The 21,712-nt window shown below is 41.8% G+C and overlaps 1 protein-coding gene across 1 annotated transcript in view; it reads right to left on the bottom strand.

Annotated features, from left to right (window-relative positions):
* The window catches only part of LOC132383377 (adhesion G protein-coupled receptor B2-like), a 1,046,509-nt gene that overhangs the window by 322,807 nt on the left and 701,990 nt on the right, over positions 1 to 21,712 (bottom strand). Inside the window, exon 17 of the mRNA XM_059954264.1 lies at positions 2,482 to 2,585. Within this exon, the coding sequence (XP_059810247.1) occupies positions 2,482 to 2,585 (104 nt within the window). The remainder of the gene's footprint in view (positions 1 to 2,481; positions 2,586 to 21,712) is intronic.

The raw sequence follows: 21,712 nt of genomic DNA on the forward strand, positions 1-21,712 counted from the left end.
CCACATGCTAGCGAGTGCAAGAATAACAAGATCAGGCTGAGAAACTGGTGCAGGGGGCAGGGCTTCAGATTCCTGAATCATTGGGGCCTCTTCTGGGGGGAAGTACAACCTGTACAAAAAGGATGCTTACACCTGAACCCAAAGGGGTCTAATATCCTAGCGGGCACATTTAATAGAGTTGTTGGGGAGGGTTAAACTATTTTGGCAGGAGGAGGGGAACAGAGATAATAGAAAGAACAGGCAGGAGATGAGGCTTAATCAAAGCCGGTGGCATGAGTTACAGGGCAATAGAGACATGGTGCAGTTAAAACAGAAAGCCATAAATACTGGACTCAGAGTGTTGTATTTGAATGCACGCAGCATAAGGAATAAAAATGGACAATCTCTACATGACATCGTGGCCATCTCTGAAACTTGGCTAATGGATGGCTGCCATTGAGAGCTGAATGTCCAAGGATATATGGTTTATTGGAAAGATAGGTTAGTAGGCAGAAGCGGTGGTGTGGCTCCGTGTAGAAAAAATAATATTATATCATTGGGAAGAGATGACATAGGATCGGAAGGTGTAGAATCTCTATGGGTTGAGTTAAGAAATGACAAGGGTAAAAGGACCCTAATGGCAGTTGTATACAGGCCTCCAATCAGCAGCCGGGATGTGGATTACAAATTACAGCAGGAGATAGAAAAGGTGTGTCAGAAAGGCAATGTCATGATTATCGTTGTGGATTATAATGTGAAAGTGGATTGGGAAAACCAGGTCAGTACTGGACCTCAAATGAGATAATTTGTAGAATGTCTAAGAAATGGCTTTTTAGAACAGCTTGTTGATGAACCCACTAGGGGATTGGCTGAGCTGGATTGGGTGTTGTGCAATGAGCCGGAGGTGATAAGAGAGCTTAAGGTTAAGGAGCCCTCAGGGAACAGTGATCACAATATGATCAATTTCACATTGAAATTTGAGAGGGAAAAAATAAAATCCAATGTGTTGGTATTTCAGTGGAATAAAGGAAATTACAATGGCATGAGAAGGGAACTGGCTGAAGTTGACTGGAAAGGGACATTTGCAGGAAGGACAGCAGAGCAGCGATGGCTGTAGTTTCTGCAAAAATGAGGGAAGTGCAAGACAGATGTATTCCAAATAAGAAGAAATTTTTAAAGGGAAGAAGGACACTACCGTGGCTGACAAGTGAAGTCAGAGCCAAAGTAAAAGCAAAAGAGAGTGCATACAAGAACTAGTGGGAAGATAGAGTCTTGGGGAACTTTTAAAAACTTGCAGAAGGAAACTAAGAAGGTCATTTGGAAGGAAAAGATGAATTACAAGAGGAAGCTGTTGACTAATATCAAAGAAGACACCGGAAGATTTTTTTAATAAGTATATAAGGGATAAATGAGAGTCGAGGGTAGATATAGGACCAATACAAAATGACACTGGAGATATTTTAATGAGAGATGCAGAGATAGCAGAGGAACTGAATGCATATTTTGCATCACTCTTCACAGTGGAAGACGTCTGCAGTATACCAGACATTCAGGAGTGTCAAGGAAATGAATCTGTGCAGTGAAAATTACGACTGAGAAGGTGCTCAGGAAGCTTAGTGGTCTGAGGGTGGATAAATCTCCTGGACCTGACAGAATGTAACCTCGGGTTCTGAAGGAAGTAGCTGGAGAGAATGTGGAGGCATTAACAATGATCTTTCAAGAATTGATAGATTCTGGCATTGTACTGGATGACTGGAAAATTGCAAATGTTACTCTGCTATTTTAAGAAGGGTGGTAGCAGCAGAAAGGAAACTATGGACCTGTTAGCCTGACATCAGTGGTTGGGAAGTTGATGGAATCGATTGTTAGGGATGAGATTACAAGGTACCTGAAGGCACATGACAAGACAGGCCAAAGCCAGCATAGTTTCCTGAAAGGAAAATCCTGCCTGAAATCCTACTGCAATTTTTTTTGAGGAAATTACAAGCAGGGTAGGCAAAGGAGATGTAGTAGAGGTGATGTACTTGGATTTTCAGAAGGCCTTTGACAAGGTGCCACACAGGAGGCTGCTTAGCAGGATAAGAGGCCATGGAATCACAAGAAAGTTTCTAGCGTGGGCAGAGCATTGGCTGGTTGGCAGAAAACTGACAGTGGGAATGAAGGGATCCAATTCTGGCTGGCTGCCGGTTACCAGTGGAGTTTCACGGGGTTGGTGTTGGGGCTGCTGCTTATTACGATGTATGTCAATGATTTGGAATATGGGAGGTCAAGACATTGGGTATATTTAAGGCAGAGATAGATAGGTTCTTGATTAGCCAGGGCATTAAAGGGTATAGGGAGAAGGCAGGGGAGTGGGAATTGGATCAGCCCATGATTGAATGGAAGAGCAGAATCGATGGGCCAAATGACCTACTTCTGCTCCTCTCTCTTATGGTCTTAATATCATTGATAAAATTTTAAAAACTAGCATTTATCTGTAATTACCAGGTTAAAACACAGTACCTCCAAAAGGCAGCGTACACAGCAATTAATGTTAATAGGGCCATACAGGCAATTCCACATCCAATCATTAATGGTACTGATGGCACTCCAGTTAAATCCATGTTCTGAAATATAAACCAGACATTCAGTCAAAATAAAGCAAAATTAATTCAAATTAGTCAAGAAAGCAGAGTCAGTAGTTTTACCTTTATATCAATGCAAGTAAAGAATAAAATGAATAATGTTTGACCACAGTAAATTTGACAAATTTTGCTTATTTGACATGCCAAAATATTTCTTATGTTTGGTAATTCCCATATAGGAAATGAAACAACCAATCTGCTGCAATCATATCTCACAGCTAGCGAGGAAATTAATGAGGAATTAATACATTTTTGATCATGTTGGCTGGGAGATGATTATTGAATTATTCTGTTTTTTTGAAAATGTCAATAAACTCCATTAACATCTGATAATCAGAAATAAAACCTCATCTCAAAAGAGAGCATTTCTAATAATTTTATCATGAAAATGAGCATGAAATATCTGTTTTCCATTGCTTTACTTTAGCACCCAAACAATCCAATAAGGGAACTGTGCTTTCAGCTTCCAAATCCCGCACCTTTGCAATTTTGTCCCTAACCTTCTACATATCTCTACCTTTCTTTTCTATATTATCACACATTTCATGCTTGTACCTTTACATCAAGTTACAACATCAAGCATCATCCAATAATACTGAGAAACTAATTAGAATGATTTAGCATGATCAACTTACATTAAAATAGAAGTGTCTCTTATTACCCGATGAGATTAATTAGCTTGATATATAGAACAATTTAGTGTAGGCACAACAACAGTGATTTGCTCTCCCAACATTGGTCATATAATGTAAACATATCACACTAAATAAATTATTATACACTAAATGAACAGAGGTTTTAGTAAGATTGGAACAGGATAAGGTCATTCAATCCTGCATATTTATACTGTTACCTATCTCCTGCTTTGAGTTCAAATGACGTCAGTCGTCTGGGCTAGCAGATGTTGGTATTTATTAATTGGGTGAGGCATCTGCTGCTTTTTGTAGGAGCGAGTTCCATTTCTTGGCTTGAAATCTCTGCATGAAATATTTCTCTTAGTCAAGTTACTGTTGTTTTCCCATTCTGAGATTCCTGCTTATTGCCTTGCATCGATGAGACCAAACTCTTGACTGCAATCTACAATATTGCCTCACTCTATTTCCACCGACATAAAATGTCAGAAACATCAACTGTTTTTAAATTCCAAATAGCCCCTCTGACTTTTCTCTTTCCTCACTTTCCTCTGACCCCCATCTCCCCTGAATCTGCCCCCCTTGACCTTCTATTGTCCTGCTTTCCTTTTATTTCCATAAGGCCTTAAGACTATAAGATATAGGAGCAGGTTTAGGCCATTTTGACCCATCAAGTCTGCTCTGCCATTTCATTATGGCTAATCCATTTCCCTCACAGCCCCAATCTCCTGCCTTCTCCCCATATCCCTTCATACCCTGACTAATCAAGAATCTATCAATCTCTGCCTTAATTTTACCCAATGACTTGGCCTCCACAGCCACCTGGAGCAATGAATTCTACCGATTCACAATCCCTGGCTAAAGAAATTCCTCCTCATCTCCTTTCTAAATGGATGCCCCTCTATTCTCAGGCTGTGTACTCTGGTCTTAGATTCCCCCACCATAGGAAACATCCTCTCCATATCCACTTTACTGAAGCCTTTCAATGAGATCCCTCCTCATTCTTCTGAATTCTGGTGAGTACAGGCCCACATCCATCAAATGCTCCTCATATGATAAACCTTTCAATCATTTACTAATTTCAAACATCCAGCTTTCAATAGAGACCAGACTACATCTGCTATGTCTTCGTCTTATTGAATTCTGAGTTAACACAACATTGAACTCTTCTTCAGCCATGTCCATCTGCATCCCCATTTATTTGGCAAGGTGTCTTTACCCAAATACTTTCTCTGATTTCGCCTGATCCACTTAGAACTCTTCGTCTAGCCTCTTACCCTCCCTGAATCTCTTATTTACCTTGTTCTAAACTTGTAATACTCCATTCACTGAGAATCAATCTGGGTGACAAACAAGTTGGTGTGTAGGCTAGTGAACTGAAATTCTCTGCTCAATGAAGCAGTGGAGACTACCTCTGTAAATATATTTAAGACAAGATGGGATAGATTTTTGCATAGTAAGGTAATAAGGGTTATGGGGAAAAGATAGGTGGGTGGAGAAGGGGCCATGGTTGAATGGTGGAGCAGGCTCGACGGGCCAGATGGCTTACTCCAGCTCCTATTTCTCAAGTTCTTCTGCACTATCTTGTTGGGAGAGGCCAACAGCAGTTCTCAAACATCAGCTCATTGTCTTTCACACAATCATGGAGCTCATTTCCTTAGGAAATCTGCCTCTGCAGCTCCCAACTCCATGCAGTTCCGTTCCCCCTTACAGAACACAGAGCAATACAGCAAGGGAACAGATCCTGTGTTCCAGAATTTTGTGCTAAACTAATTGCTAAATAAACTTAATTAAACTAATACCTTTATTCTACACATGGTCCATTTATCTCCATTCACTGCATATTCATGCAGCTACTGAGGGTCTCTTAAATGCCTCCACCACCACCACTTTAAAGCCACTCTCCACTTCGCTTAAAATAAATTGCCTCTAACATCCTTGTTGACCTTAAACCCCCTTATGTTAAATGCATGCCCTCTAGTATTAGACATTTTGACTCTGGGAAAAAGGTACCAGCTGTTATCTATCTATGCATCTCAGAATTTTATAAACTTGAGTTTAGTCTCTCTTCAGCCTCTGTGTACTCAGAAAGAAATCTAAGTTTTTCCAAACTCTGCATAGAGCATATGCCTGGTAAACTTCTGTACCCTCTTTACAGCCAGCACAGACTTCCTAAGATGCGGAGGACCAGAATTTAATGCAATAGTCCGGATGTGACCTGACCAGAATTTTAGCTGCAACAGAACTTCCTGACTTTTGACTTCAATGGCTTGACTAATAAAAGTATACATGCCATCCACACAATTTCCTGACCATCCTAGCAACTTCCAGGGAGTCAGAGACGTGAATCTTGAGATCACTCTGTACATCAACGTGGTTAAGGATCTGCCATTAGCTGTGCACTTTCCCTTTATATTTGTTAAAGTACGACGTCTGACACTTGTCCAGACTAAACTCTATCTGCATTTCTCCATCCATATCTACAATTGATCCATATTCTACTATATCCTCTTGCAATCTTCTTCACTATTCACGAAGCAACAATTTGTGTTGAAGACTTTCAAATGCCTTAAGTAATCCATGTAGATAATAGCCATAGCTCTATTTTCATCAACCATATACCACACCTCCTTGAAATTCAGTCAAGTTAGTAAAATCTGTCTTGCTCTGAATAGAACCATTGAGGAAAGGAAAGGACAATAGGGTGAAGAACATACATCTCTTGGTTGACAAGAGATGTAGAACATACCAAGGAGAAGAACATGGAAAATAGGGACATTGGTGTTGAGTGCATTAATATCTTGGGGTCTAAGTTCATAGCTCTCTAAAAGTGATAGGGTAGTTAAGAATACATATGGCAGGCTTGACTTTATTATGCTGCAGCTTTATAAAACTCCAGTTAGCCCGCATCCCACTCCATCATAGGAAGGCTGTCCAGGCTTAGGAAAGAGGGCAGAAGAGGTTTACTAGGATGCTGCCTGGATTGGAGGGAATGTCCTTTGATAAGAGGTTGGACAAACTTGTGTTGTTTTTTCTGGAGCAGCGGAAACTGAAGGGAGATCTGATAGAGGTGTAAAAGATTATGAGAGGCATAGATAGAGTACACAGTATCATTTCCTCGGGGTTAAAATCTCTAATACCAAAGGGTGTGCATTTAAGCTGACAGGGCAAGTTCAAAGGAAATGCAAGAGGCAGGCTTTTGACCCAGAGGGTGGCAACACTGGGATGTGCGGTCTGGTGTGGTGGTAGAGGCAGATACATTAGGGACTTTTAAGAGTTGCTTAGATAGGCACATGAATGTGCAGGAAATGGAAGGATATGGACCTTGTATAAGCAGAAGAGATTAGTTTAGTTGACCGTTTCATTACCAATGTAATTGTTTTGGCAGAACATTACGGGTCGAAGGGCCTGTTCCTGTGCTGCACAGTTCTACCTTCTAGTCAAGAGGAAGTAAGAATCATTCCTAAAGTTTAGGAAGCTGGGATCAGACAGAAGTCTTGAGAGTTACTAGGTAGCCAGGAAGCAGCTTATAAAGGGATTTAGGAGAGCTAGAAGGAGACTATAGTTTTAAAAAGAACTGGTGAGACCTCACTTGGGAGTATTGTGAGCAGTTTTGGGCCCCTTATCAAAGAAAGAATGTGCTGACATTGGAGAGGGTTCAAAGGAGGTTCACGAAAATGATTCTGGGATTGAAAGGATTGTCTTATGAGAAGCGTTTGATAGCACTGGGCCTCTACTCACCAGAACTAGGAAGAATGAGGGGTTACCTCATTGAAATGGATCAAATGTTGAAAGGCTTCAGAAGAGTGGATGTGGAGAGGATGTTTCTTATGATGGGGAAATCTAAGAAAAGAGGACAGCCTCAAAATACAGGTGTAACCTTTCAGAACAGTTAGGGAGAAGGACAGGACTGGACACGGTTGATTTTTTTTGATTGGAGAAAGGCTAACTTTGAGGAGATGCAAAAAGATTTAGGAGGAGTGGATTGGGACAATTTGTTATATGGGAAGGATGTAATAGAGAAATGGAGGTCATTTAAAGATGAAATTTTGAGGATACAGAATCTTTATGTTCCTGTTAGGTTGAAAGGAAAGGTTAAAAGTTTGAGAGACCATGGTTTTCAAGGGATATTGGAAACTTGATTAGGAAATAGAGAGATATCTACAATAAATATAGGCAGCATGGAGTAAATGAGGTGCTCGAGGAATATATAGAATGCAAGAAGAATCTTCAGAAAGAAATTAGAAAAGCTAAAAGAAGAAAAGCTAAAAGAGGTTGCTTTGACAAGTAAGGTGAAAATAAATCCGAAGGGTTTCTACAGTTATATTAATAGCAAAAGGATAGTGAGGGATAAAATTGGTCCCTTAGAGAATCAGAGTGGACAGCTATGTGTGGAGCCAAAAGAGAAGGGGGAGATTTTGAACAATTTCTTTTCTTCGGTATTCACTAAGGAGAAGGATATTGAATTGTGTAAGGTAAGGGAAACAAGTAGGGAAATTATGGAAACTATGACGATTAAAGAGGAGGAAGTACTGGCGCTTTTAAGGAATATAAAAGTGGATATATCTCTGGGACCTGACAGGATATTCCTTAGGACCTCGAGGGAAGTTAGTGTAGAAATAGCAGGGGTTCTGACAGAAATATTTCAAATGTCATTAGAAACGGGGATGGTGCTGGAGGATTGGCATATTGCTCATGTGGTTCTATTGTTTAAAAGCAGTTCTAAGAGTAAACCTAGCAATTATAGGCCTGTCAGTTTGACGTCAGTGGTGGGTAAATGAATGGAAAGTATTCTTAGAGATGGTATATATAATTATCTGGATAGACAGGGTCTGATTAAGAGCAGTCAACATGGATTTGTGCGTGGAAGGTTGTGTTTGATAATCTTATTGAATTTTTTGATGAGGTTACAAGGAAAGTCAATGAAGGTAAAGCAGTGGATGTTGTCTATATGGACTTTAGTAAGACCTTTGACAAGGTTCCGCACAGAAGGTTAGTTAGGAAGGTTCAATCATTAGGTATTAATATTGAAGTAGTAAAATGGATTCAACAGTGGCTGGATGGGAGATGCCAGAGAGTAGTGGTCTGACTGTTTGTCAGGTTGGAGGTCAGTAACTAGTGGTGTGCCTCAGGGATCTGTACTGGATCCAATGTTGTTTGTCATATACATTAATGATCTGGATGATGGGGTGCTAAATTGGATCAGTAAGTATGCAGATGATACTAAGGTAGGTGGTGTTGTGGATAATGAAGTAGGTTTTCAAAACTTGCAGAGAGATTTAGGCCAGTTAGAAGAGTGGGCTGAACAATGGCAGATGGAGTTTAATGCTGATAAGTGTGAGGTAATACACTTTGGTAGGAATAATCCAAATAGGACATACATGGTAAATGGTAGGGCATTGAAGAATGCAGTAGAACAGAGGGATCTAGGAATAATGGTGCATAGTTCCCTGAAGGTGGAATTTCATGTGGATAGGGTGGTGAAGAAAGTTTTTGGTATGCTGGCCTTTAGAAATCAGAGCATTGAGTATAGGAGTTGGGATGTAATGTTAAAATTGTACAAGACATTGGTAAGGCTGAATTTGGAGTATTGTGTACAGTTCTGGTCACCAAATTATAGGACAGATGTCAACAAAATAGAGAGAGTACAGAGAAGATTTACTAGAATGTTACCTGGGTTTCAGCACCTAAGTTACAGAGAAAGGTTGAACAAGTTAGGTCCTTATTCTTTGGAGCGTAGAAGGTTGGGGGGGGGGACTTGATAGAGGTAATTAAAATTATGAGAGGGATAGATAGAGTTGACATGGATAGGTTTTTTCCATTGAGAGTAGGGGAGATTCAACCTTTCTTGAGTAAGGGAACAACATCTGCAACCCTTCAATCCTCTGGGACCTCTCCCATGCACATTGATGATACAAAGATCAGCGCCAGAGGCTCAACAATCTCCTCCCTTGCCTCCCACAGTAGCCTGGGGTACATCTCATCCGGTCCCAGAGACTTATCCAACTTGATGCTTTCCAAAAGCTCCAGCACATCCTCTTTTTTAAATGTCTGCATGGTCAAGCTCTTCAGTCCACTGTAAGTCATCCATACAATCACCAAGATCCTTTTTTATAGCGAATACTGAAGCAAAGTATTCATTAAGTATCTCTGCTACCTCCTCTGGTTCCTTACACAATTTTCCACTGTCACACTAGATTGGTCCTTTTCTCTCATGTCTTATACTCTTGCTCTTCACATGCATGTAGAATGTCTTGGGGTTTTCCTTAATCCTGCTTGCCAAGGCCTTCTCATGGCCACTTCTGGCTCTCCTAATTACATTCCTGCTAGCTTTATAATCTTCTAGATCTCTATCATTACCTAGTTTTTTGAACCTTTCGTAAGCTTTTCTTGACTAGATTTTCAACAGCCTTTGTACTCCACAGTTCCTGTACCCTACCATTCTTTCCCTGTCTCATTGAAACACACCAATGCGGAACTGCACACAAATATCCTCTGAACATTTGCCACATTTCTGCTGTACTTTACCCTGAGAACGTCTGTTCCCAAGTTATGCTTCCAAGTTCCTGCCTGATAGCTTCATATTTCCCCTTACTCCAATTAAACACTTTCCTAACTTGTCTGTTCCTATCCATCTCCAATCCTATGGTGAAGGAGATGGAATACCTTTAATAATTTTGAACTCTTCTATTATATCTCCACTCATTCTATGTCTATTTAGGCTAAAGAGATTTAATTCTCTCAATCTTTCATCATTGCTCATATCCTGGAATAAGTTTAGTCACCTTGGAAAAAGCCTCAGTTTATTTTGATAATGGTGGTCATTCTTTTTGTTGTCTATAGATAGGTGATTATGCTTTATCGGATGTTGTGGGAACTTCACAAGTATTGGGTGTAGCTATACAGGTGTCCCCCGCTTTACAAATGTTTGCTTTACACCACTTTGCTTTTACAAAAGACCTACATTAGTAACCTGCTTTTGTATTACAAAGAGGATTTTCGCTTTTACGAAAATTTTTCCCATATAAATTAATAGTTCTTTGCTTTACGTCATTTCGGCTTAAGGAAGGTTTCATAGGAATGCTCCACCTTTGTAAAGGGGGGGGGGGAGAAACACCTGTACATATTAAGACCATTTATTAATCTTGAATGTGGGACAGAATCAAATGCTATTTGGTATTCAATATAACAACATGAAAGATTTGTTTTTCCACTGTGCTTCAAAGTTCACAAGTAAATTTAGGATTATAATGCCCTGGTTAAGATTTCTACTGCTATGCTGTGAGGTATTTTATTTTAGCAGTTTTCTGTAAAAGCAGTGTGTCCTGCTGGTAAGTGTTTTGGCTTCAGCTAAAGATAAGGAGCCAGGTTGTCCAACTTGGGAATGTTGTGTCAGCCAATCAGGATTGTGGGATGGCATGGAACATTCTCGAGAGCTGGGGGTGGGGGGAGGAGAAGAGCTTTCTGAAAGACAGTAGTCTGGCTTGTGGTCTTTTAGTGGGAGATGCAGAGAGAAGAGTACCAGGGAAGACACCTGGAGGATCCCATTTGAAGGTGAGACCCTATTGTAAGGAGTACATGAAAAGGGAATTTCTGTCTGTGGTTAGTGAGGAGAATTCAGCAACATGAGTGAAGCTACTCCCAGCTGCTACAGAAATGAGCTTCAATGTTTACGTGCACATATAGACTGGTGTAACTGTAATAGGCCCTTTCATCTTTTTCTTTTCTGTTAACTGTTTGATAAAATTCAAAGTTGGTAAATACACTTTATAACTTTATGCTGGTGTACAATCTGTTATTTCTGGGCTACCAATAACTATGTATGGGTGGTATTTACACAGTATTCACTCAAATCAAGGTTCCTTTAATTGGAACATCATGACATTCCTGTCTGGTTGAAGCTAAAACCGCACCCGTCCAAGATGTGTATTGCCTGTGAAGGGCAGCCTCCTCACTCCTGAGTCATGTGGCTGTTGGCAGAGTCAGCTAACAAGCCAAGTTGGTGTATAAGCTCCAGTGAGAGGACAGTATTAGCAAAGTACATACATATCAACACATGCAAACCTCAGATTAATTTTCTTGCAGATATACTCAATAAATCCATAATAGAATAATAACCATAAAAGAATCAATGAAAGTCCACACCAACTTGAGTGTTTACCAGTGCACATACAAAAAGAAAGAAATAATAAATAAGTACCTGAGATGAATAATCATTGAAATTAAGTCCATAGGTTGTGGCAACATTTCAATGATAAGGTAAGTGAAGTTGAGTGAAGTTATCCCCTTTATTTCAAGAGCCTGATGGTAATAACTGTTCCTGAACATGGGTGTGTGTGTGCGTGTGAGTCCTGACGTTCCTGTACTTTCTTCCTGATGGCAGCAGTGAAAAGAGCATGATTGCACACCACACCGTGAGCTGTTCGTTACATTCTTTCATACCCTTAGGGCTTCGCTTCTGCTCTTCTGTAAGTATATTGTAGTTATCTAAGCGAGTGGTGATTAGTTGTGAGATGCATGATGTTATAATTTTGTAAATAATTTGTAAACAAGTGATAGGATGATATTTTGAAGGGTCATTTGTGATTTCTCCTTTAGGTAAAAAAATGTTTTACCTTCTGTCAAGAATTTGGGCACTGTCAAGATTCTTAAGAAAATTGTTTATGCATTAATAGTATGGATGAATGCAAGTTAATTTTTATAACAACAATTATGGTCTGGTTTAAGATGGTGCTGGAATCAAGTAGGGTAGTTATGGAAACTATGATGATTAAAGAGGAGGAAGTACTGGCACTTTTAAAGAATATAAAAATGGATAAATCTTTGGGTCCTGACAGGATATTCTCTAGGACCTTAAGGGAAGTTAGTGTAGAAATAGCAGGAACTCTGACAGAAATATTTCAAATGTCATTAGAGATGGGATGGTGCCAGAGGATTGGTATATTGCTCATGTAGTTCCATTGTTTAAAAAGCGTTCTAAGAGTAAACCTAGCAATTATCAGCCTGTAAGCTTGATGACAGTGGTGGGTAAATTAATGGAAAGTATTCTTAGAGATGGTATATATAATTACCTGGATAGACTGGGTCTGATGAGGAACAGAGAACATGGATTTGTGCATAGAAGGTCATGTTGATAAATCTTATTGAATTTTTTGAGAATTACTAGGAAAGTTGACTAAGGTAAAGCAGTGGATGTTGTCTATATGGACCAGTAAGACTTTTGACAAGATTCCACACTGAAGGTTAGTTAGGAAGGTTCAGTCATTATGTATTAATATTGACATAGTAAAATGGTTCAACAGGACTGGATGGGAGATGCCAGAGAGTAGTAGCGGATAACTGTTTGTCAGATTGGAGGCCAGTGACTAGTGGTGTGCTTCAGGGATCTGTACTGGGTCCAATGTTTGTCATGTACATTAATGATCTGGATGCTGGGGTGGTAAATTGGATTAGTAAGTATGCAGATAACACTAAGATAGGCGGCGTTGTGGATAATGAAGTAGGTTTTCAAAGTTTGCAGAGAGAGTTAGGCCAATTAGAAGAGTGGGCTGAAAGATGGCAGATGGAGTTTAATGCTGATAAGTGTGAAGTGCTACATTTTGGTAGGAATAATCAAAATAGGACATACATGGTACAAGTAGTCCCCAGGTTACGTAAGAGATCCATTCTGGAGTTCGTCTTTAAGTCGGATTTGTACTTAAGTCTGAACAAGTACATCTGGGATTATTTAGTGTCAGTTTGTCAAACATTTGTCTTGGTATATAGTATATATTTTACCTTTCTATGCAAATAAAACACTTAAGAAACGTATGTATTCCAATAATTAAACCACTGCGTTGCTTAGCAATAATTGTAGCTTTCATCGGGTCAAAGCGTTTCACATGCTCCATTATTCTCACTTTATCCATTATCTTTTAAAATTGTTCCAATCATTGACCGACTATAGCCTAACGCTTTTTCAATGACCGGCGTTTCAGCTCTTTCCAAACACTATTATTTCCACTTTATTTTCAATCGCAATCACTTCCCGTCAATGGAACAGAAATACTGCGGGCAGCGGGTCCCGACCTGCGCCGGCTGCCGAGGTCGCTGGGTCCTAAGGACCACCGTACTTTGACAAGCTAAATGGGACAAGTGGGGGCTGTGCTGGGTTTGGTATTTGATCCTCCACAATATTCCATGTGTGTACTTAAACTGGAGGTGGCAGTGTTTTTTTTACAAGGTCAAGTTGCGAGCTCGACATCAACCTAGCACGGTTTGTATGGGAGTCACTGGATGGACATCAGCCCGGCACGGGAGTGGTCTGTCACTGGATGGAACTCACCAATCTCTGTGCCAGCAGCCGACCGGAATGGGGGCAGAGGAGCGGGGTCAGGGTGAAACTTACTAAGAAAAATTTAAGCCAAATACCAAGTTAAATAGTGTCAATGGCAATGACTTAAAATGGCAGACGGCGTTCTCCTTCCTCAGTTCGTAAGTACGAGTCGTCCGTAAGTCGGATGTTCGTAACTCGGGGACTACCTGTAAATGATAGGGCACTGAAGAATGCAGTAGAACACAGTGATCTAGGAATAATGGTGCACAGTTCCCTGAAGGAGGAATCTCATGTGGATTGGGTGGTGAAGAAAGCTTTTGGTATGCTGGCCTTTAGAAATCCGAGCACTGAGTATAGGAGTTGGGATGTAATGTTCAAATTGTACAAGGCATTGGTGAGGCCGAATTTGGAGTATTGTGTACAGTTCTGGTCACTGAATTATAGGAAAGATGTCAACAAAATAGAGAGAGTACAGAAGAGATTTACTTGAATGTTAACACGAGTGAATCTGCAGATGCTGTAAATAAATAAAAAAAACAAAATGCTGGCAGAACTCAGCAGGCCAGACAGCATCTATGGGAGGAGGTAATGACGATGTTTCAGGCCGAAACCCTACATGTTACCTGGGTTTCAGCACCTAAGTTACAGAGAAAGGTTGACCAAGTTAGGTCTTTATTCTTTGGAGTGTAGAAGGTTGAGGGGGGAATTTGATACAGGTATTTAAAATTATGAGGGGGACAGAGAGACTTGACGTGGATAGGCTTTTTCCATTGAGAGTACAGGACATTAAAACAAGAGGACATGAGTTGAGAGTTAGGGGGCAGAAGTTTAGGGGTAACACAAGGGGGAACTTCTTTACTCAGCGTGGTAGCTGTGTGAAACGAGCTTCCAGTAGAGGCAGGTTCGATTTTGTCATAACATAATAAAAAAAAATTAATTGGACAGGTATATGGACAGGAAAGGAATGGAGGGTTATGGGCTGAGTGCAGGCAGGTGGGACTAGGTGAGAGTAAGCATTCAGCATGGACTAGGAGGACCGAGATGGCCTGTTTCCGTGCTGTAATTCTTATATTTTACAAGATTCCCCATGGCAGCCTCATTCAGAAAATAGGAGTCATGGATCCAGGGAAAGTTGACTGCATGAGTTTAGAATTAGCTTGCCCACAGATGGCATGGAGTGGTGGTAGATGGAGTACATTCTGCCTAGAGTTCTGCAGGGACTGTTTTGGGACACCTGCATTTTGTGATGTTTGAGGAAGTGGAAGGCTGAGTTTGTAAGTGGTGGAGTTATGGACAGCGTAAATGTTTGTTGCAGATTACAACAGGACATTTACTGGATGAAGACCTGGCTGAGAAGTGTGATGTGATTCACTTTGGAGCATCACACTTAAAGGCAGCATAGTGTGAAAGATTACAAATACCTGGGGATATGAATTGACAATAAACTGGACTGGTCAAAGAACACTGAGGCTGTCTACAAGAAGGGTCAGAGCTGTCCCTATGTCCTGAGAAAACTTAGGTCCTGTTGGACAATGCTGAGGATGTTCTACAAGGCTGTGGTGGACAGTGCTATTATGTTTGCTGTTGTGTGGTGGGGCAGCAGGCTGAGGGTAACAGACACCAACAAAATCAACAAACTCATTCTTAAGGCCAATGATGTTGTGGGGGTGGAACTAGACTCTCTGATGGTGGTGTCTGAAAAGAGGATATTGTCCAAGTTGCATGCCTCTTGGACAATGTCTCCCATCCACTCCATAAAGTACTGGTTAGGCACAGGAGTACACTCAGCCAGAGACTCATTCCACCGAGATGCAACACTGAGCGTCATAGGAAGTCATTCCTACCTGTGGTCATCAAACTTTGCAACTCCTCCCTTGGAGTGTCAGACACCCTGAGCCAATAGGCTGGTCCTGGACTAATTTCCACTTGGTGTAATTTACTTATTATTATTTAATTATTTATGGTTTTATATTGCTATATTTCTACACTATTCTTGGTTCCTGCAACTGTAACTAAACCCAATTTCCCTCGGGATCAAATAATATGTCTGTCTGTGTTAATGGCAGGATTCTTTGGAGTGCGCAGGAACAGTGAGATCTTGGGATCTATGTCCATAAGTCACTCAAAGTTGCCCCACAACTTTATAGGGTGATTAAGAAGTTAATGTTGTGTTGACCTTTATTAGCTGAGGGATTGAGTTCCAGCTAATCCTAAGAGTTGTGAGGTAACATTACAGCTTTATAAAACCCTGATCAGACAACACTTGGAGTATTTTGTTTGATTCTGGTCACTTCATTAAAGGAAGGATGAGGATGCTTTATGGAGGGTGTAGAGAAGAAAAGCTGGGGCTTTTCGCTTTGGAGCAAAGAAGTAGGTGACTTGACAGAGGAGTATACCATGAAAAGAGGCATTGATAGAGTGAACAGCCTCTGTCTTTTTCCCAGGGCAGAGATGGCTAATGCAAGAAGGTCCAATTTTAAGGAGATAAGAACATAAGAAATAGGAGTGGAGAGGCCATCCAGCTCATTGAGCCATGGCTGATCTGTCTGTAAACTCAGCTCCATCTACCTGCCTTTTCCCTATAATCTTTAATTCCCTTACTATGTAAAAACCTATCTAACTGTTTCTTAAATATATTTAGTGTGGAAGCCTCGACTGCTTCCCTGGGCAGAGAACTCCACAAATTCACCACTGTCTTGGAAAAGCAGTTTCTCATCTCCATCCTAAATCTTCTCCCCCAAATCTTGAGGCAATGTCCCCTAGTTCTACCAATGGAAGAACCTACCAATAGAAACAACTTTCCTACTTCTATCTTATCTTCTCCCTTTCAAAATTCTGTATGTTTCTATAAGATCCTCTCTCATTCTTCTGAGCGCCAGACAGTATAGTCCCAGGAGACTCAATCTCTCCTCATAGGTTAACCCCTTCATCCCTGAAATCAACCTGGTGAACCTCCTCTGCACTGCCTCCAAAGCCAGTATATCCTTCCTCAAGTATGGAGACCAGAATTGCACACAGTACTCCAGGTGTGGCCTCACCAGTACCTTGTATAGTTTCAGCATGACCTCCCTGCTCTTGAATTCAATCCCTCTAGCAATGAAGGCCAACATTCCTCTGCCTTCTTAATAACCTGTTGTACCTGCAAGCTAACTTTTTGCGATTCATGAACAAGCACGCCCAAGTCCCTCTGCACAACAGCATGCTGCCATCTTTCACCATTTAAAATAACAACCTGCTCTGCTATTATTCCTCCCAAAGTGGATGATTTTGCATTTACCAACATTGTATTCTATCTGCCAGACTTTGACCCACTCACTGAACCTATCAATTTCCCTCTGCAGACTCTCCACATCCTCTGTACAATTTGCTTTTCCACTCAGTTTAGTGTCATCAGCAAATTTTGCTACACCACACTCAGTCCCCTCTTCCAAATCATCAATATAAATGGTAAACAGCTGTGGGGCCAGTACTGACCCCTGCGGCACCCCACTCACCACTAACTGCCAACCGGAGAAACACCCATTTATACCAACTCTCTGCCTTCTGTTAACCAATCCATTATCCATGCCAATACAGATTGGATGAAAATATGGAGGGTTGGAGGATATTATTGTTATTATATTACAGCCAATCTATTACAGATAGGACAATCTGTAATAACTGTCCGGATATAATAATAAGGATAAACAAGCAAGAACAACTTAATAGATCTAGCCATTCCAAACACACAAGGTATAGAAATCAATAAGTGGTAAACACCAAAAATGTGCTGAATTAAGAGGAAAGTGAAAGACAATGCAACATGAGCACAGTATACATTATCCCAATAGTAATATCTACAGGTGGTATCATCCCAAAGTCACTACACAATAGCATTAAACAATTTGGCCCTCTCAGCAATATTTATGTAAATGTCCAGAAAGCCACAATACTAAACACTACTAGAACAGTCCGAAAACACCTAGCAACTGAGAAACGAGTGTGCTTAGCTACGTCTGTACCCCAGGTTTTACCAGCTTGAGCAGAAAAAAAACAAATACAACAATAATAATAACACTAGTTAATAAATATCAGGATGTAGTGTCCTTGAAAGTGAGTCCATGGGTTGTGGGAAAATTTCAGTGTTGGGGTGAGTGAAGTTGTGTAAAGTTATTCCCTTTGGTTCACGAGCCTGATGGTTGAAGGATAATAACTGTTCCTGAACTTGGTGGTGTGGGTCCTGAGGCTTTTGTATCTTCTTTCTGATGTCAGCAATGGGGAAAAAAAAAAAGCACAACCTGGATGTTGGGCTTCCTTGATGATGAATGCTGCTTTCTTGCAACAATCCATGTAGATGTGCTCAGTGGTGGGGAGGGCTTTACCCAAGATGGACTGGGTCATATCTAATATTTTTAGTAGTCTTTTCCATACCAGACCATGATGCAATCAGTCAATATCCTCTCCTATCTAGAGAAGTTTGTCAAGGTTTTAGGTGACATGCAAATATTTATAAACTTCTAAATAGACACTGTACTGCTTTCTTTGAAATGGTACCTATATAGACAATAGGTGCAGAAGTAGACCATTCGGCCCCTCGAGTCTGCACCGCTATTCTGAGATCATGGCTGATCATTCACTATCAATACCCAGTCCCTGCCTTGTCCCCATATCCCTTGATTCCCCTATCCATCAGATATCTATCTAGCTCCTTCTTGAAAGCATCCAGAGAATTGGCCTCCACCGTCTTCCGAGGCAGTGCATTCCACACCTCCACAACTTTCTGGGAGAAGAAGCTCTTCCTCAAATCTGTTTTAAATAACTGACCTCTTATTCTCAATCCATGCCCTCTGGTACTGGACTCTCCCAACATCTGGAACATATTTCCTGCCTCAATCCTATCAAATCCTTTAATTATCTTAAACGTTTCAATCAGATCCCCTCTCAATCTCCTCAATTCCAGTGTGTACATGCCCAATCACTCCAATCTCTCTGCGTAAGACAGACCTGCCATCCCAGGAATCAACCTAGTGAATCTACGCTGCACTTCCTCAATTGCCAGAATGTCCTTCCTTAAACCTGGAGACCAAAACTGTACACAATATTCCAGGTGTGGTCTCACCAGGGCCCTGTACAAATGCAAAAGAACATCCTTGCTCTTGAATTCAATTCCCCTTGTAACATTCCATTTGCCCTCTTCACTGCCTGTTGCACTTGCTCATCCACCTTCATTGACTGGTGAACTAGGACTCCTAGGTCTCTTTGCATTTCTCCCTTACCTAACTCGACACCGTTCAGACAATACTCTGCCCTCTTGTTCCTGCTTCCAAAGTGGATAACTTCACATTTATTCACATTGAATGACATCTGCCAAGTATCTGCCCACTCACTCAGCCTATCCAAGTCTCCCTGTATTCTCCTAACGTCCTCTTCGCATGTCACACTGCCACCCAGTTTAGTATTGTCAGCAAACTTGCTGATATAGTTTTCAATGCCCTCATCTAAATCATTGACATAAATCGTAAAGAGATGTGGTCCCAATACAGAGCCCTGTGGTACCCCACTAGTCACCTCCAGCCAGTCTGAGAAACACCCATTCACTGCTACCCTTTGCTTTCTATCTGCCAACCAGTTTTCTATCCATGTTGAAACCCTGCCCCCAATGCCATGAGCTCTGATTTTACTCACCAATCTCCTATGTGGCACCTTATCGAATGCCTTCTGAAAATCTAGGTACACAACATCTACTGGCTTACCCTCGTCTAACATCCTTGTTACACCCTCAAAAAACTCCAACAGATTAGTCAAGCATGATTTGCCCTTGGTAAATCCATGCTGGCTCAGCCTAATCCTATTTCTGCCATCTAAATGTGCCACTATTTCGTCCTGAATAATGGACTCAAGCATCTTCCCCACGACTGACATTAGGCTAACAGGGCGATAGTTCTCAGTTTTCTCCTTCCCTCCCTTCTTGAAAAGTGGGACAACATTAGCCACTCTCCAATCTTCAGGAACTGATCCTGGATTCAGGAACAGGTCCCACCTTCCCTGGAACAAGGCCCAATTGTCCAGAAACATGAAGCACTCCCTCCTGCACCAACTCCTTAGCCACATATTTAGCTGCATTATCTTCCTATTTCTGGCCTTAATAGCATGTGGCAGGGGTAGCAATCCTGAGATTGCAACCCTAGAGGTCCTGTCCTTCAACTTTGCACCTAACTCCCTAAATTATCTTTGTAGCACCTCCTTCTTCTTCCTATCCACATCATTGGTCCCGACATGGACCACGACATCTGGCTGCTCACCCTCCCTCTTGAGAATACTGAGAACTCGATTCGAGATATCGCGGACCCTGGCACCAGGGAGGCAACAGACCATCTGGGATTCTCGATCTCTTCCACAGAACCTATCATCTGTCCCCATAACTATCGAATCCCCTATCACTACTGCATTCCTCTTTTCTCTCATTCCTTTCAGAGCTGAGGGTCCAGTCTTGGTGTCAGAGACGCAACCACTGCAACTTGTAGCAACACACACAAAATGCTGGTGGGTGGAACACAGCAGGCCAGACAGCATCTATAAGGAGAAGCACTGTCAACGTTTCGGGCTGAGACCCTTCGTCAGGACTAACTGAAAGGAAAGATAGTAAGAGATTTGAAAGTAGGAGGGGGAGGGGAAAATGCAAAATGATAGAAGACCAGAGGGGGTAGGGTGAAGCTGAGAGCCGGAAAGGTGATATCACAGTATACCACACCAGCCGACTCACAGGTGAAGTGTCGCCTCACCTGGAAGGACTGTCTGGAGCCCTGAATGGTGGTGAGGGAGGAAGTGTAAGGGCAGGTGTAACACTTGTTCCGCTTACAAGGATAAGTGCCAAGAGGGAGATCGGTGGGAAGGAATGGGGGGGAGGGGGACGAATGGAGGGGAGGGAAAGATGTGTTTGGTAGTGGGATCCCGTTGGAGGTGGTGGAAGTTACGGAGAATTATATCTTGGACTCGGAGGCTGGTGGGTTGGTAGGTGAGGACAAGGGGAACCCTATCCCGAGTGGGGTGGTGGGCGGATTGGATGAGGGCAGATGTGTGGGAAATGGGAGAGATATGTTTGAGAACAGAGTTGATGGTGGAAGAAGGGAAGCCCCTTTGTTTAAAAAAGGAAGACTTCTCCTTCGTCTTGGAATGAAAAGCCTCATCCTGAGAGCAAATGTGGCGGAGACGGAGGAATTATGAGAAGGGGATAGCATTTTTGCAACTGCAACTTGTCCCTGGTAGGTCACCCCCACCAACAGTATCTAAAATGATAGACTTATTATTGATGGGAACGGCCACAAGCTTGCTCTGTTCATTCTGTCTATTCCCCTTCCCTCTCCTGACAGTCACCCAGCTACCTGTGTCCTGACTCTTAGGGGTGACTGTATCTCCTGTTTATTTCTGCCTCTGCTTCCTGAATGATCTGAAGTTCATCCAGTAACAGCTCCAGTTCCAGTTCCCTAACTCGGTTTGACAGGAGCTGTAGCTGGATGCACCTTTTGCAGGTGTAGTCATCAGGGGTAATTTTGCATGCCCCGACTTCCCACATACTGCAAACGGAGCACTCAACTGCCCTAAATCCTGCCTACAAAACCTCTCAAGCCAAAGCCTTCCTAATCTGTCTCCCTCTACTCTGTTAATCTGCTCACTTTTCAAGCTCTCCCACTGCCTCACAGGCTGACTTTCATGTGCTTGCGCAGTCGTGCCCCGTTCAAACTGCCGAAGAAATGACTGCCTCTTCTCAATCTGCTCGCTTTTTAAACTCTCCCGCTGCCTCACGGGCCAACTTTCACACTCTTGTGCAGTCATGCCCCGTTCAAACTGCTGAAGAAACTGTGGAACATGAACCGTCTACAACTACTCTTTGCCTTCTGTTGGCAAGCCAGTTCTGGATCCACAAAGCAATTTCCCCTTGGATCCCATGCCTCCTTACTTTCTCAATAAGCCTTGCATGGGGTACCTTGTCAAATGCCTTACTGAAGTCCATATACACTCTATCTACTGCGCTTCCTTCATCAATGTGTTTAGTCACATCCTCAAAAAATTCAATCAGGCTCATAAGGTACGACCTGCCTTTGATAAAGCCATGCTAACTATCCCTAATCATATTTGCCTCTCCAAATATTCATAAATCCTCAGGATCTTCTCCAACAACTTAC

This window comes from Hypanus sabinus, chromosome 30, assembly GCF_030144855.1.
Source record: "Hypanus sabinus isolate sHypSab1 chromosome 30, sHypSab1.hap1, whole genome shotgun sequence".
Lineage (NCBI taxonomy): Eukaryota > Metazoa > Chordata > Chondrichthyes > Myliobatiformes > Dasyatidae > Hypanus > Hypanus sabinus.